This window comes from Grus americana, chromosome 6 (assembly GCF_028858705.1).
Source record: "Grus americana isolate bGruAme1 chromosome 6, bGruAme1.mat, whole genome shotgun sequence".
NCBI lineage: Eukaryota > Metazoa > Chordata > Aves > Gruiformes > Gruidae > Grus > Grus americana.
Genome location: NC_072857.1, coordinates 31,947,207 through 31,965,126, shown reverse-complemented (window position 1 = coordinate 31,965,126; position 17,920 = coordinate 31,947,207). Strand labels below are relative to the sequence as shown.

Below are 17,920 nucleotides of genomic sequence, written 5' to 3'. Positions count from 1 at the left end.
ATGAGCTTTACAATACCCAAGTGTGGTGAATGAATGTCCCTGCTAGTTACCAAGATGACAACCACCCAAAACATTTCTTTTGCAAATGCTGTGCAATTGCTTAAAGGGGATGAAGGGACACGAGGAAACTATTCAAACCAAAATTTGGACTAACATATCTTCCATTTTTTTCTGAAAGAGATCTTTTCTCCTTCTGTTTTTAGATAAGACTAATACCATTTAAAATTATACATACAGTCAGGTATGTTCCAGGCACCCCAAATGAGTTTTTTAAACCATTCACATTTTCGCTTTAAAAATATACGTTATTCTCCCTCTCTGTCATTTAATGAGAAGTACATTTTTTTTAGGAACATCTCAGATGCATCTGTCACCTCAAATAAACATTCTGTCCCACTGCACGCCTAAATATATGAAGTAAACCTCGAAATAGCAATGTGTTAGAAAGAAAAAGACTCTCTATAGAAACATCTCGGGCACTTCTTAGTTTTTATTGAATCTGTCCCTCAGCATCTATGAAGAATTGTTTAAAGTATAAAGCAGAGACTAAGAGTAATGAATAATCCTTTCCACATGGCTTAGATCAACTGAATGTGTACTTTGTAATCTCTGCCAAATTCTATAAGGAGAAGTGCAGGAAATACAGTATTTCAAATAAATGCTTCTTTTGTGAGAAATCTGAGGTGCTATTTGAATCACAGAGCTGAAAAAAACCCAGCACAAAGAAAACTTACTGTCCTTTGGCATCTGTCACGTCAGGGTTGTCTGCAACTTCTAGCAACAACCGTAAACAAGGTGTATGGCCATTAATGACTATAAAAAAAAAAAGTATGTTTAATTAAAACATGTTTAATTTCAGATACTTTTCCATTGGAATGCTTACGGATAAGAAATTTCCTTATAAACAATGAAAATATTCCACAGTATAAGAAATCAATATTCTCACAATTTTCATTTAACTTGTGCCAACAAAATGGTGAACTGTTTTTTCCCTGACCTCAGTCAGACGAGGATTAGTTCTCTGACATACAAAAATCCCGAATGAGTAAAACAGAAATTGTGATTTTCACTACTGAGAAGATTTCTACTAAACCAGACAGCATTTCAAAATCCCTCAGACCGAGCGGGCAGGCAAGGCTTTCTACAATCAGATTTGGAGCGCAGTAGGAAGTACGTCGGCGAGGCTCGTTAATTTTGTCTGCACTGTACGAGCAAGTTCGTCAGTGCTGCTATGAAAAAAGAGGCAGCTGCAAAGAATGACCAACAATAGAAATGTCATATTCATAATGACACAAAACACCAGAGACTAACATTCCCTTTGGGTTTTTCCATCTTTTCCTTATTTAACATTATTGGAAGGTACAGCTACTCCTCAAAAACAGGGTTTGCTTTTTAAAATGTAACCCACTGCTGTTGGAAAGCAGCTCCGAGTTACTACGTTTTGCAGGGCCTGACATTGGAAACCCATTTGTGTGTCAGCTGGTGTAAAGGCTTCAGGCTTTCATGGGATGAAGAGAACAGTATTTTCCTCTTTGAAAAACAGTAATTCCTGTAGTCAGTAGATATAGATTGTGTTCCTACTGCAGCAAGTCATGCATTCACACTGCCCACACCCTGTGGGCTGAGGCAAAACCCTTGGACACCACCTATGTCACATCATTCTGGCAAAGAAATGGGCGCACATCATCACATTTAAATCACTCATCCAAAAATAATCTTATTTGCTCTACCCAGAAAAATAAAAGACGTTTTTAGTTATTGACCACTAAGTAATGTCATATACATAACATGTAAACAGTTCTGCAGGGCTGATGAGTCACTGGCTTAGGGAAGGGAGAAAAAAAAAAAAAGAAAGATCTGTTCTTTCTCCCAGCAGGAGGAAGAGAAATCAGAACTTGTTCACACAGATGTCTGAAAAGGATTTTGGTAAATGAGTTTTAGAACAGATACGCCCAGAAACTCTCAGGAGCTGACCCAGCGATTGCTAAGCATTACAGACCCCACAGGGAACATCAGTTTTGCCAACAGAGCTACGACACTAACACTAGGGGAACATTGCAATGGATTCCTCAAGCTAGCCAGAGGAAAGACTGGTGGTAATAAAATTATACAGGGAACATATAATTTAGGCTAAGGAAAATCTCCATATTATGAGGTCAGAGGAAGTCTATTCCCTGAGGGGGACAGACAGAAAAAAGAAATACTTCATTAGGTGATTTCTCTACTAAAGTTACAAATCCCTTTACTGAACGGAGTTCTGCAGAATCCTGTAATCCAACCCACCACTTCAGGCCTCCCTAACCCTTGTGTTCAGCAACTGTGCTTGTGCCATTAGAAGGAATGAAGGCAAATACGTTTAACGGGATGGACACACATGCCGCCTTCTTTCTTTCCAGTGTGCATGTGCAAACGTGCACTGTCACTCAAGCAAGAATTCTGTTTGATTTCTCAAAATATGCCAATTTACCTCTTACTTTCATTGCAAATAAAAACTGCTGAATGCTGCAGTGGCACCATGCAGAGTTTCCGAGAGGTGGCATCATTCTTTGCTAAAACACTCCTACACAAAACGTATTGTTATGAAACAGCGTAATAAAAAGCATCAGATTGCAAGTGGCTTTTTATAATAGTTGGAGATAGAAGCTTTGCTCCAGAGCTAATTTCCACAGATCCCTGCATAGCTCTTGAGTGGAAGGTTCTAAACATTGCCTTAATGGATATTTACCCAAAGTGCACTTATCTCACATTTGTAAGCCTCCAAATTCATGACAGTGATAAATTTCCTGTACTAAGAGTTCAAATGTTCATCCTGTCTGTGCAGTAGTTTCCCTTCTGCTTAAGGTACATGTTCTCTTTAGTGTCTCATTCCTGTCTGTAGGATTTTCTTGCCTTTTTTTTCTTTTTTTAATGCACAGATAACTTATTTTGCTTCTCTGCAGATTTAAAGAACATTTTGCTTGTATTCCTGGAATTATTATTTTTTTAATCCAAGAAGCAAAAAGTATCACAGACCAGAAAAGTCTACAATGAATCTTCCTACTGGTTTTACATGGAAGACAGTCATATTGCAGTGATGGGGGCAATTAAAAAAAATTAAAATAGGAATATCCCCCCCAGTCAGAATTTGTATGAAGGTAAGAAATGTGCACATTAAAATAACACTTTCTATTCAACAGATCTATTCAACGAATTCATATTTTAAGTCAGAGCTGCTAACAAAAATATGGCTTTGTTACCATTTACTTTTCTCAGTATTGCGGAACGCTTGCAATTCAGCTGTGACAATAAGAAACCTATGTCACTATAACCAAATTTTTAAATAAGTGCAAAAAAAAAAATATAGTGCTGATGTACCAGACATAGTCACACTCGTTCATCATCAAACAATGTCTGAAGTGACTATAGGAAAGCTCTTGACCAACACAGGGCCAGTTTTGTGGCAGCACTGAACTTGATTTAAATTAATTAAACAAACAGTTTTAACAGGATGAGGATCAGCTGGATTTAATAATTTGTGTTTTTATCAAAAACAATTAACACCCCCTCTCACTGAATTCTGGTCTTGAACTTCTGACATGTAAACTCTAGCAGCACATCTCTATATCATTAATTTATTGTGGGGAGTAATGTACTCAGTTCTGATGCAAAATTTAAGAAGGCAGAAAGCATTTTTAGTATGCTCTGAAGATCTATTACGTGCATTTTCTTCAGTACTGCAGACAAAATTGATAATACTCTATTTGACCTTAATGATTCTCGGTTGCACTTCTATGATCACACATAGGAAGAAACTGGTATTAGAGGATGTATATGCATTTTAATCTAAGCGAGATTAAAAGATAAATGGAAAGACAATTAAGTCTGGCGCTGAAAATAGTTACCCAATGAAGTATTAATTTTATTTCCCACTAGAGGTCACTGCTCTGCTGTACTGAGCCCCTCGATGAACAGCCAGAGGAGCAACGTTCCCTTTGGCATCCTTGTGTATTTATCTGACAGGTACATATTAAATAATAATCTTTAAATAAATGGCAAATTCTACATTTTCCAGTTAATTATGCACATTGCATAATTAACAGTCAACACATGAGGAATGGAGCAGAGTCCCAGCAAGAGCAAGTTCACAAGCTAGCTCAGGAGGAGGATAACATCCAAAACAGGGTGAATTTCTGTAGCGTTGCCACTGCAAAAGGTTGAAAGTTTTGAACACCAGGATAATTTCATCACCAATAACAGCCTACCTGTATTTTCAACCCTTCCTTCCATATGAGAAGCAGTGAGGCAAGCGTTCTCTCTTCCCCTGATTTTTTGGCTGAGGAACCATTAAGAGAAGGTGTCACAGGGGAAACATCACAAAGAGGAGGTGGTACTAGAGAGGTAAGGTAAAGTAGAGGCAAGCAGGTAAGGCCAGAGCAGTAGTGGCATGGAAAAAGATGGGATTCTGTGTGAGAGAGGACTCAACCACAAGAGCAAGGAAATGAAAGATAAAGGGCTAACTGTAGGACCTCAGCAAACAAGCAGGAGTCGTCAGCACACGTCAAAATCTCCTTCTTCCGTTTAAAAGAAATGTGCATGTGGATAGTAGGTAGGTAAAGGTAACCGCTTCTGTGTTGTAGGGCTTATACCACAAGTGTAATTTAAGATCACATTCACCTGAGGCGTGGAGGGGGGTCCTTTTGGTGACGTTGTCTTTTACAGTGACAGAAGCACCCTGGCTGATGAGAGCTTCCACGCACTCTGCATGTCCTTTAAACGCAGCCAGGTCCAAAGCAGTGCGTCCCTTCTCATCCTTAATATCCAGATCCACCAGAGATTGGAGAAGTACCTCCAAGGCTTGATGATGACCATTATAGGCCTAGAAATATGAAATGTATCATGTAAAGAACACAACTCTTGTCTTTCAAAGACTTTCACATAAAACGTGAATCAAATCCATCATTGTCACTGTCTCCTAAACACAGTAGAAATGACAGTTTTCTTGATTTCATTTCTTGTGACTTTCTCTTCAACTTGAAAGGATTTTCCCAAATTACAATGTAGTCAAGAAACTAAAAGATTCCTAGTGTTTAGGGAAAGAAATTATGATTGTTGATTTCCTCTAACATTCTAATACAATCCAAGGTGAGGAGTTTCAGGCAATAATTTTCCAATTCAGCACAGATGAATCAACAATTCATTTTTCACATTCTACGGTATCTTTCAGGGAAATGTTTGCTTCAAAAACTGGATTCACAAGAGTGATGCTGGTCAGAGGTCACATGGATTATCACCTAACTGGGTGCTACATTCAACACATCTGCTGGTCTCCAACTAAATGAAAACAGTTCTCAAAACAGATTTTTGTGCAAATACAAATGCGAACTTGACCTGCTGTTTATAGCTGATGCTTCATGGAGTATTCCTGTCGGTAGGATCATTTGGTAGAACAACTACAGTGGATGAGTACATGCACAGCCACAGACAGGCAAACAGCACAAACACAGGTGACATTGCAAAAACCCAGTGGATAGCCCCAGAAACTGGAAACATTTCATTCAGTTTTGTAGGGACTGCCCTCCTCCCTTACTGTCAGATTCACAGAGAACATCCTTTTTATTTATACAGGAACATATAATTAGTGTTACCAGAGTTAAAGCAATTAATGAAAACAGAAGAGAAATGCAAAAAACATGAAGGAACCAGAGCGCCATGGAATTTCAAGGTTAAGTAGTGGTAGCAGCAGCTTGCCTTTAGTGACCATTGTCAAAAGTTCAAAAGAACAGGACAGTGCAGGGAACGAACAGCTGTTTCCCTGTTAGACCAAGAAAATTACTTAAAGAAAGCAGAAAGGCAAAGGCAGAAAAAGAAAAGCAAAGGGAGATTAGGGCACAGGGAACCCATATCTCAGAAGACAGCAGGTCAGCATTTTGTTGGCTGCTAGTCCACCCCTTGTTTCTAAATCCTATTTCCATTCTAGGGTAAAACATCTATAAGCAGAGGCCTTGGCCACTGCACCATATCATCCATTTAGCAGGATTTCATGCTTTTGTGTGTGTTGCCAGCTTTCTGGATCCACACATGGAGAGATTTGCGTGAACACTGCTAGGCCTGCAGAAGGATGGCCACAGGCACCACAGTATATGGGAGGATTTGAAACAAATGTCAGAGACACTCCTGGATAGCTGCAATTGAACTGTAAAATAGTGATGTTTTATGTAAGCTTTTTAATTTTTAAACTGTGAGTTTGGGGTGTCTCAGGTGAATGAACTGCTGTTAAGCAACAGATACAAGAGGGAGAGCCACTGGCAGCATCCTTGCAAGGATTCTGCCCAAGAGGGACCAGAGAGGAAATAAGTTTGCTGTCTGGCCAGCTGCAGGACAAGTCCCTTCCCAGCACAGGAATTTCTGTTGGTGATAGTGCAAGTTGTAACTCCTCTTTGGGCTTGGGAGTGACACTCTCCTTCCCGCAGTCTTCTAATTGCAGGAAAAAAGATGGGGAGAAGAGTTCAGTGACAAACTCAGTCTTTTACCCCAACTGTTTTGTCTCTTGTTCCCTCAGGTTACGCATGGATAGTTCAAACATCAGGTCAGAGCTGTTCTAGCTGACTGGGAAACAGAGATACGATCGTTACAGAACTAAAACTTGCCTCTATTTTTGAGTAAGCAAGTTGCTTCCCTTTCAAGAGGAGGGCAGCTTCACAGTGAGGTTGGATATTCAGTGAAGAGCCAGTCAATGAAAGACGTATGAGGAGAGGCTGAGAGAGCTGGGGCTGTTCAGCTTCAAAAAGAAAATGCTCAGGGGGGTCTTGCCAATGTGTATAAACACCTGATGGGGGAGCAAAGATGACAGAGCCAGACTCTTTTCAGGGGTGCACAGTGACAAGACAAGAGGCAAGGGGCCCAAATTTAAACATGGCAAATTCCATTTAATGCAAGAAAAAAAAAAATTTTACTGTGAGGGTGGTCAGGCATCGGAATAGATTGCCTAGAGAGGCTTTGAACTCCCCATGCTTGGAGATATTTAACACACGATGGGTCATGGCCCTGAGAAAATCTGCTCTAGTTGACTCTGCTTTGAGCACAGAGGTGGGACTAGCTGATCTCCAGAAGTCCATGCCAATCTCAACCATTCTGTGATTCTGCACAAGAAAACTGGGAAGTGGAATCATGAATCTTGAGTTCTTGGGAAAGGGGAACTGTTGTGGTCTATGAGGCCTCATGTGCTGGATCCCCTTTTGTCAGCACCGTGTCTGTGGCACGCTCCCAGGGCGCTGCTGGGTTTAAGAATGCTTTCCCACACCTTGCTGTGTGCCAGACAGTTTTTTGTGCTCTGCACATCTCCAGGAGAACATCAGAGTATCCCTTTCCATGATCAAAGCCATAGGCTTAAGCTCCAGCCCCAAATTAATAGACTAGTTATGAATAAAAGTTGCGATTTTCCATTTAATTTCACATCAGTGTCTGTGTCATCTTCTTACCTGAGTGTTAGAGTCAATAAGAACCAAGAGCTTAATGCCAAAAACTTAATTAATGATTCCAGCCCAGAACGTGCTTTTGCTACATCTAGGCCTACACCACTTCCCAGCTTTTTCAAAACAAGTCTATGATTAAACCTGCTTCAAAGACAGAGATTAAGGAATTCTTCTAGGAGATAATGATCAAACACTTTACACATCTCATACTTACAGCTAAATGCAAAGGACTTTTTGTAGCTGCAGAATCAGATTCCTCAAACATATTGTTGGTTTTTTCAAGAAGCTGGGGGGGGGGAAAAAAAGACAGTCTTAAAACATCCCTGGATGAGACAGGATAAGTTCTCATGGACTATAAATCAGCAAAGATATATTTTGTCCTCAGATGTGTGCAGTGAGTATTGAAGGACTGTGAGGAATAAACACTTCACAACCTTTTCTGTAAAGTATTTTCAATTTTTTTCCCACAGGATAAAGTTATAAAACTAGCTTAAAAGCTTGTCATGAACATCCTTACCCTGATTAATTAGTTTCCCTGAAATCACAGGGCCTGCTTGGGTGAGAAAGGAGTCCTTAAAAGGAAGGATTTGCAGAGTAGAGCCCTCAGTAAGTTTACATTGGAAAAAGCGCAGTTTCATGATTACAGATTACAGATAATGCATATGCAAGCCATGTCTGATATAGCATTTTGGATAATTCTGACACATAATTAGCACTGTGAATAATTATAACTGAGCTGTGAGTCATTCATTTTTATAATTTCTCAAGGTAGAACCTGCTTCTATAATGATAGTTTTCTGAAACACAACACATCCTTGAACTCTTACAAACATCTAATAACAAGCATCGCACTTTTATATGATCCTCTTGATTTCAAGGGATCCCAAAGCATTTTAAGGCATTTCTGTCCATCTCACCCAGTTTTTTTAATTTTTTTTTTTAAATTATTTGTTTGCTTTGGATTTTTTTGACAGAGTAAGGAATTAATGAAAGGACTGAAAAGAGAAAAGGAAGTTTTTGTGACAATCTGGACAATTCTAGGGTATGACAACATGGAAGACTCTCCAAAGAGACTGGTGAAAGCCCATGCTAGGCTTGCTTATGCCGCAAGATGATGGCATATCCTAAACTCTGATGTATGCCTGAACTTTTGGTGTAACAAATTAGTCTTTAATACAGCTATATCAACGATCAATTTATCCAAAAATCAAACTGGAATACAAGCTAGCATTAATAATGCATAAGGTGTTACAAATCTCTTACTAAACAAGGATACTAATCTGAATCCGACGAAAAAGCTAGAAAATTAAGCAGTAATTTTGTTTATTTGTATATTTTGTGCCTAGTAAAATGTCAGGACTGGGAAAGAAATGTGAGTTGATACAAATGCCACTCATAAGCAAGTGGGGGTGTGTATGAACAAGTAGTACAGATTTTAACACTTCCCTGTAGCTAAGGGAAAAAAAAAAAAAAAAAATCAAGTCCCATACCAGTTTTTCAGTAGGTTTGGGGCAGAGTTAGGAAACACATTTGGTCTTACCATGTGGAACCACCTCCAGTTTAAAATATTGTTCTTCTCTTACATAAGATAGCTATAAACAGGAGGAAGCAGTAGCTAGCTCTGAATACATTCTAATTTTCCCTAGTGAGTAAACAAACTAAAAAAATCCCACTGAACAAACCCAAGCACTAAGCCTGTTCCTCTGCCTGCCTAACACTGGCCTTTACTCTGAGTCCATAAGGCCAGCACAGCAAACTAATTTAAAAATTTTTAATTACATTTATCAGCATCTGTTGAAATTCCAGGATCAAAATCTTAACAAAGAAATACTTCCCTTAACCTGTCAGAAGGCTCCAAAAGTCTCCTGGAATAAGGCAGATAATTGCCTTTTGAGTACATCAAAAAAAACTACACAGAAAATTGACAAAATTAAGGCTCTAAAGAAACAAATTGTGGGATTGGAGAGCCCCTCACAAGAGGCGTCTCCATGGCTTAGAGTTAAAGCAGCTTAGGCTGATGCAGGCTGGGCTTAATGAGCTTATTACTCGTAAGGCTGAATGTCTCCATCATAAAGTCAGGCATAAACAAGAATTTGATGGCAAACTTGGTAGCTCTCAGATACATAGCCATACAGTGCAAGAAGAGAAATTATAAAGGAGAGCAAGCATAGGAAGATTAAAGAACAGCACTATCAATTTTTTAGTATGCCTTGTCAAGCACTGCTTTATAACAATTAAACCTAAGTGATCTGAGAGGTAAACAGCATACACAAAGAGACGAAAAGTACCAGGTCCAAGTTACCAAGCAATTCTCCAGTTTCACCAGTTTCTATGGCTCTAAGAATGCTTTTATAGTAAATTACATACACTTGTTAAAAGAACACAAAAATAGCGTGTCCTTGGGGGGCTCTAGCTCCATAATACTTCCATCTTAGAGTACACTTGTGAGAAGCTACCCACAGTTGCATCTGTTTTTAAAAAGGTGAATTTATCGCTCAAAACCATTTGCGCTGACAGCAATGGAAGCTTAAATGCACACAGCCCGCAGAGCAATCTAAGTATATCTGCTGTGCTGCGATACATACCTGCCTGCTAGAAGCTGGCCAGTGCATTTCAGTGAAGACAGACAAATAAGCATGAATTACTAACAGTTTATGGTTACTGGTGGCTGACTGGAGAACGTCCCAGCATATCTCATTTCTAGTTTCTTGTGCCACTGAAATTATGTCTTTTAGCTGATTACATTTCTATATATTGATTATCCACAGACTTTAAGCAGATGTCAGAATTGTGCAGAGACACTGCAAGTGAAATTGGTGGGTGCTGTTCTCTCTGGTTAGGTTACAACCTTTTAAAAGTTAAGAATACCCTTACTTCTCCTTCTGCCTCTCGGAAATTCCCATCATGACCCACTTCACTTCCCATAACAGCACTATTTAATACTGTACGTAATTATTTTGTAAAATCTTCACACTCAGAAACAGGAACTTGAATGCTTTGGGAGTGAGATGCAGACAAAGTAAGATAAAACATGTCAATTATTCAGTTCTATTGTTACAAACTAATAGCACTACAAGGCTGCTATTATAAACTCTCTTCTCTCCCCCAGCTCTGTATGATGATTAATAACATTTACAGTTCTCATAATTTTATTTTATTTGTATGGTAAGGGTATTTACACACATAAGAGGCTTTACTGCTTGATTTTATTCTGTGGTTATAATAAAGCAGAATATAGTATAATATATATGTAATGTAATATAATATAATACGGCAGAATATGGTATGGGCGATTTTCTCGCCTCCATTTTTTGGGGGGGGAATCAGATGTGCCAGTTAATGCATCAGAGTAGTTCTTGCAATTGTCCTTATAGACTGTAATATATTCTAAAATTCAGCTCTGGGTGAAAGAAAAAAAAAAAAAAGCTTCATGGAGCATCTCAGTAATTTAAAGTTACCATTAGGCAGAAAAGGAGATAATACTTTCATTATGCATAAAAGGTTTAAGCTACACTTTTAAAAGGAAGGTGTCAGAAGCAACTTCAAACCGTAGACACTGTAACGATGGGTGCTATCTCAGCTCCTGAAGGAGAACAGAACGTGTAATTCTGTACAAGCCATCACGCACCCACACCTCCAGGCACAGCCTTTATGTGCACTGCTGGTAGTCATGTCAAAGGTTTGATCTAACCACCACTGAAGTGACAGCGACTTTTCTTTGAGAGTTTTACTATTTTAGTGAGTAAGGCAACTTCTACATTCCAACACACATACTTCCAGCACAGTTAATGAACTTCTTCAGTTTGGTGCTATTAATACTAATCATAAAACAGCAAAACATTAGATTACATGTGTATAATCTATAAATGGCCTTTACTCTGAAGGGTTATTAAGCAAACAGCATTCTGAAATTTTCACACATGTGAAGAGCTGATCAAAAGGCAATTAAGACAAAAGATATAGTTGAACATTGCTCTTCTGCAATAATTACATAGCAATGTAGCTTATCACTTACAAGGTCATTTCAGAAGTGGCAATTAGTAACAATTTTTCATGTCACTTTCAGAATTGAATAAAAATATATCAGCTAGGATGTCACTTGGAATCTCATCTTTCCTGATAAATTGCAATAGACAATTGTCTCTACTGGGGGAAAACATACCAGCAGCAGCTTCTTTTAAACAAAGGCTTTTCCAGCAAGTAGCAAGCACAAGATTGAAGACTGTCATCAGTTGTTACAGATGAGATAGAAAAGAGTAATAGAATTAACTCCTGTACTACTTTATACCAGGGAAGCACATTTTTAAATCTCAGAATTATTCTTGATTGAATAATTCAAAGGTGAAGTGGTACAAACATATCCTCAGAGGGGACAAGCAATTCTATAAGCTCTCTCTCCATATTTGTAAACACAAATGATCAAATTATTTAAATTTGATCAGGTTAAAACCAATACACATCCTAACCCAGTGTCTGATATGTTTTCCTAAAATCAGGCTTTAAAAATCAGATTAATAAGTGTTTACATCAGCTTCACTCACATGAGTAGATTATGGGTGAGGTTAAAATAACATAAGCAAGGAATTGTTGCGCAAGAGCTTAGGTAGACTGAGTCTGAAGAAATTTGTCAGTAGTTCCATGCAACTCTTCCAGTACAAAGTTTGAACATCCAATACCCTACCAGAACAGTCACCGCCATGCAAACAGGACGCTTACCTGGCATATGAGAGACCAATGTTCAAGTCTTTAAATATATCTAAATCTCAAAATTCAAGCAGACCTCCAGGCCACTGGCTGTTCTCACGTGGGACACTAATCTTCTGTTGGAGCTCTTCCACTTCACACAAAATTGTTTCATAGTAAGCCGTATGAGTGCCATACTCAGTGGGTTATACAGGAGATTCTCACCCAATGAGTATTTATTTATACAAGCAGGACGGCTCCAAACGAGAGCGAGAGATCCTACACAGTACCACCCAGTATAATATGTGGGTCACTTCCTGGGATGTAGAAGTCCAATTTCTTTGTCAGTCAGGGAAGAGATTTGAACCTGGAATGTTCACACTCGAATCACGTATATCATGCTTGTTTCTGGCCAGAAATTCTACCTCAGAGGATCTGTAAAGCCTCATACTTTGGTTTAAGGACCCCCTTACCCAGTGAAAGTTTTGCAAAATTTCATACACTTGTGTAAAAGACATAGGAAGATTTTTATTTAGAAAAATTATTATCCTTAAAAAATATCCTCTTTAGCTAGAAAATTTGAGCACTGGTGAAATAGAGTGACAGTCAATTTTAAAAATGTGAATTTCGATGGCATTTTTGCTACTCTCCTCTCATTTGTGCCTCTACTGTGAAATGCACACAAGTGCTTTTTAAATTCAGGCTCACTTGAGGACGTGTCATTTACATTTCTTCTCTGAACCACTTTGAAATTGGCCACAAACTTCCAGAAAACAGACAAGTGTTGGTTCTGTTTCACATTACCAAATGCAAAGTTACTTTAACATCCAGAAAAGTGTCATGCCAGTCAGGTACGTGCACTTGACTCACAGCTCCTAAGACTGACTGAGGAAAAGCAACAGGCTTTCTCTCTAGCAAAGCTTGATCCTGTAAGCAACAGCAAGAAGGAAATCCAACGGAAACGAAAGCAGCACGCATGCAGTGCCTTGAAGTACATGGCATGCTAGTTAAGAGTTGTGATTCTTCATCTTCAGGCTTTATCAGAGTGAATACAAGGATTTGCATAATACTTTAAGAAGTTTAAATAAAAATGAAAATACACAACATGCAATCATTTTTCATTTACTCACTATATCCAATGGAGTTTTGCTTCCAATCTAATTAAAAATGTCAATTAGAATAATTAAAGACATAAATATTCAAGTATAATAGTTATCTGCAAGTGTTTCTTGTTTTGTTTTTCCTGTAGAATAAACTGCATTGCAAGCACTGCACGAACAGAATCATAAAGCAAGACTCAATCATGTGCGCACCCATCCCTACACTGCCCACATAGGGATGAAATACCCCTGAAGCAATGAGGCTACTGCCTGCTGTAAGCCAGCCACTGCAAATAGATAACAGTTGCATCACTTGGGGAAAGAGGAAAATAACATTCAACAAGAATGTTTAAGATCAATCTACTCAATTGACAAAATACAGATACACAGATACAAAATACACACTGTGGAAGACTTTGCCTAATGAAGTTCGATTGCTTTATAAGCCGACAAATACCAACAAACCAGTGATAGTTTCTTTTTGAAAGTCTGCTCATGCAGGCAAACATCTTGCCTTGTATAAATAAACCTGATTACACCCCCAACATCCCAGCGCCCACAGCTCTGAGCTATACAGTCTAATGCAATGCCATATGCCATGATGAAATGCCCTTTTCATTGGATTCAGTGGATTTGAGGGAGTCAGATTTTCTTCACACATTTACATTTAAACACCACGCACACAGATACACACTCACAGACAGGTATTTAAGGCAATGGCAGAAGTCCATGACCTCTTTCCAAATGGAAAGAAAAATGTCTCCTGCAGTTCTGCAATGGCCATGTTATTCTCAGTCAGAAGACAGCAGATATAGGTGCCTTGCTTCTCCACCCCAGGAAAATGAAAGTGTGAACTAAACAAAAAAAGACAAAACCTGTCAGAGAGACAGAAAATAAACCTCAGAGACACTAGGCAATACTCCTGTCCTACAAGCCAAAGTGCCAGCAGGGTGCCAAAGAAAATAGTAAATTCCTGCACTCATGGAGTTCAGAAGCAGCATTAGCTTTCTAGAAAACATTTTTAGGATCAAAATTATCTAGTTTCCAAAACATTAAATCTAAGCCAAAATATACTGGCACATAGGCTCCTATTGAGCATTTAACCAGTGGATACATATTGCACTAATGCTGACATCACAACTGAAGTAATTGAATCAATCTACCATTATTTGGGTGATTCTAGAACTGACAGACAAATTAGGTTTATTAAAGTTATTTTCAAGCATTAAGTTCCTAAGTTCTTTTCCTCTTCAGAGCCACTCGAGTTAAAGACTTCGAGCTTCCTCCACTAATAAAGGAACTTCCACATTTTTGGACACAGCTTTCAGTTAAACTGTGCTCTCTTCCTATCCTCAAATGAATTAGCCCCTGTGCCGATTCAATTTCTATTAGCCAAAGAGTGAATTTCATTTGCTGATGGAATAAAGAGAAGACCAGATTAAAAGAAAAAATAACTATCAATTCTTATAGTCAGAGAAGACATTTCACTACAGGAGACAGGCATTTAATTCTGTTTGCCCTAACACTGCATATAAACCTATTTTTACCAGCACAAAGTGCTTGACTGTCTCTCCAGATAGAATTTTAATGTGAAATTACAATTTAAACTTCACTCTTTTCACACCAATAAAGATTTTGTGATAAGAGATCATTTCTGTGGCAAAAAAAAAAAACAACCCAAAAAAACCCCCAACAAAACCCCACCATATTTTTCTTTTTTTCCAAGAAGTTTGGTGATGTGATCAGCTCTAAAATACCAGCTAGCGATTGTGACCGATATCCCTTGACTACCGAACACCAAAGAAGTCAGTCCCAATCTAAACAAACGTGAGGTTATTTTCAGGAGCAGGAAAGCAGATGGGAGCTTCAGTTGCTTGCGAGCACACATGCTCACCATTCGGCTTTTCTGAATGGCTCCTTACAGATGGAGAAAGAATTCAAGAATCTGGTTCCACTCTTCTCTCTTTAGCAGCATCACGTCATTCATTGCAGGGCAACTACCCCACTACTGTCCCAGACAACCTAAAGATCCTCCAGGAAAAAAGCTTCTGTCATTGAGCTCTGTGGTTGAACACAGATTTTATTTGTTCGGGTCAAAGGATATAACTTTTTCACTCTTAATTTTTATTTCTCCTAATACCTCTTCTCTACCCACAAAGAAATTTAGCTAAATCCCAGCCAAGGTATTTGGCTCACAGTAAACACAAAAGTAAAAAAATGAAAATATATTTTCATAGATAAACCAGCCTTTCCTAAACTGTACTCAAATGTGTAAATATTTTGTAATGCTGAGAAGCTATGGTGCTTAAAGCACAGATCAGATCCCTCAGCGAAGGAAACTCCACCAGATCCTGCATCATCTTCTTCAGATTTTCTTTTTTAAGTGACCATTTATTTAGAAATAAGCTATTTTAGATACCTGTTATAAAAAACAGGGGAGAGAGAGGAAGAAAAATTAATCTTACAAGGTCTTTGATAAGCCTGACATATTCTGGAACACTCAATTCCCTAACATTTTGCTCAAGTTTGGTATTGTGCATGCAGAGAAATACTAGTAACCATTACTCATAAAATCAAGCTCATGGTGCACCCACTTTGCCTTAGTTTTGATCTGAATTAAAGCTTCATATTTTATATGAACTCTTTCCTCTAACAGTTTATGACCATAAAGAACTGTCTTGTTCTAGGGAAGATAATTCCTACATATTTTCATCTATGAGCTATCAATACTAAACCAAATATATTTACCCAAGGGATAAAACAGTAAAATAACAGTTAATTTGGCAATGAAAAATGTTTTTATTTCAATAATCCTGCCTGAAAACCTCTTCTTCAGGATGGATGGGATTGGAAATATTTTGGGATTATTCCGTACGTCAGAGTTCCTGTGATACAGATTAGTGTTTCCAAGTTAGCAATTTCTTAAGACAGACATCAATTTAACTCTGTTATTGCACGTGTGAAACCAAAATAAAAAAATCTCCCTGCCTATCTACAGACATATTTACATTGGACTTAGGGCTGCTGGGTTCCCACTGTTCCTTAAGGAAGAGCAACTAAAAATATTGTGAATCTTATTTTCCTCTTCATTAGCACTGAAGAAAAGAAAAACAACAAGAAAAATGTATTTCCAAGACATAGCAATAAAACAAGCCAAGCACTCCTCAGACATAACCAGCTGTCTTTGTGCACGTACTCTACACACTAACCCACCACATCAACCTGCCACGTTAAGTGGAATCGGCAGCTGCCTGCACCATTACTGAGGAGAACCCGGTGCGGCTCAGGAGACAAAAACAAGGCAAAGAGCATTGCCCATTTTCTTGATCTCCATTGGTTTAGTTTTCAAACCAGATACACAGAAGGCCTGAGGACTAAGATGGCATTTGATGACTTACTGTTCTTTCTGCTATGTGAAAAAGAAGGGGCCTCTAGCTAAAAGTCATGCCTAGAAGCAATTAAACCTTGCTGGATGCTTCATTCAACTATGAGTAGAGCAGCCAATGTACTGTGGTTAATAGCTACCAGAAATAAAGATCATGGTTCATGACAAAGTCCTTGTCATAGGTCCACCACAGAGAGCACAACAAACTGTGACCAAGCCACCAGTCAGCCTCACAAGACAGCAAGGCTCCTTTCCATCTGTGCCAGATAAATACTTATTGCAGCTTTTAGACACAGCCTTCGAAAAGTCATGAATAATTGCTTGCATTATGGGATTGTGGTGTCTATAGATGACACTACTTGATGAGATGAAGCACAGGAATCAACAACCAGCTTAACAATTGGGAGTCTCGTGTTGGAATAAGTGAATAAACATAGGCACGAGGATTATTTCCATTTCATGCCCACAGCACAATTACCTTTCAGCTACTCAAGACTTCGGTCTTAGCCCTTTTGCCACCCTGAATCCAAGCAATGCAAAGAAATCAATGTAAAGGTCGTACCTGTATCAGTTAGTCACTGTTACCAAATATAAAGTTAAGGACTCAGTAACTCACTAGAGCTAAGGGACAACTGCTCACACAAACAAAACAGAATCACCTTCTGGCAGTGGGTGCAATAGTGGTGCGTCCTGGTCCTACTCTTGATCAAGCACAAATGCTTTCTGGTACATTCAGTTTTTGTATTCCAGAGAGAAAATGAGTTGCCTGTCAGCCTCAAAACACCAATGGCAAAATCCTGGTCCCCACAAAACTTTCAGGCAGACACCCTAGTACACAATAATGGTCCTTTGTATGCAAAAGGCTATAACTGATGGCAGTTTTCTTTCACCAGTGTACACACAACAGCTGTATGACTATAACTCTGCAAATTATGCTTGACCTTGTGTTTCTATACTGCAGCTATAGTCTCAAATATGGGCAGACTGACATGGAAAAACATTGAATTTCTCTGTCCAAATATAGAATACTTGCTGCACAGCTGTCTCTAGCCAACAGTTTGCATCTCACCCTCCAAAATTAAAAGAAAACCCAACACCTCTGATATGCATTGCATTCCCAGATCTTCCTTTTGTTTGGCAAGCCTAAGCAACACTAGGACTCTATAGCAGGTCACTGTCTGCAATTGATATGTTGCCAGAAAACATGCATAGCAACAAGCAAAAGAAAAGGGAAACCTTGCTCTGTGCCTGCTCCATGCCTCACAGCATACAGGAACTATGATATGGAGGCTGAAAGAGAA

The 17,920-nt window shown here is 38.8% G+C and overlaps 1 protein-coding gene across 10 annotated transcripts in view; it reads right to left on the bottom strand.

The window, feature by feature from the left end:
* The window catches only part of ANKRD44 (ankyrin repeat domain 44), a 148,469-nt gene that overhangs the window by 15,254 nt on the left and 115,295 nt on the right, over positions 1-17,920 (bottom strand). For 6 of the 10 annotated variants that reach the window (XR_008577570.1, XR_008577571.1, XM_054829500.1 and 3 more), the window contains exons 17-20: positions 13,265-13,291; positions 7,666-7,737; positions 4,654-4,855; positions 735-813 (exon numbers count right to left, since the gene is read on the bottom strand). Coding sequence is in view for 8 of the 10 variants with exons in the window: in XM_054829500.1 (XP_054685475.1) it covers positions 735-813; positions 4,654-4,855; positions 7,666-7,737; positions 13,265-13,291 (380 nt within the window). In the remaining 2 variants the exon portion in view is untranslated. The remainder of the gene's footprint in view (positions 1-734; positions 814-4,653; positions 4,856-7,665; positions 7,738-13,264; positions 13,292-17,920) is intronic. The other 4 variants (XM_054829499.1, XM_054829503.1, XM_054829498.1 and 1 more) reach the window with 1 other exon arrangement.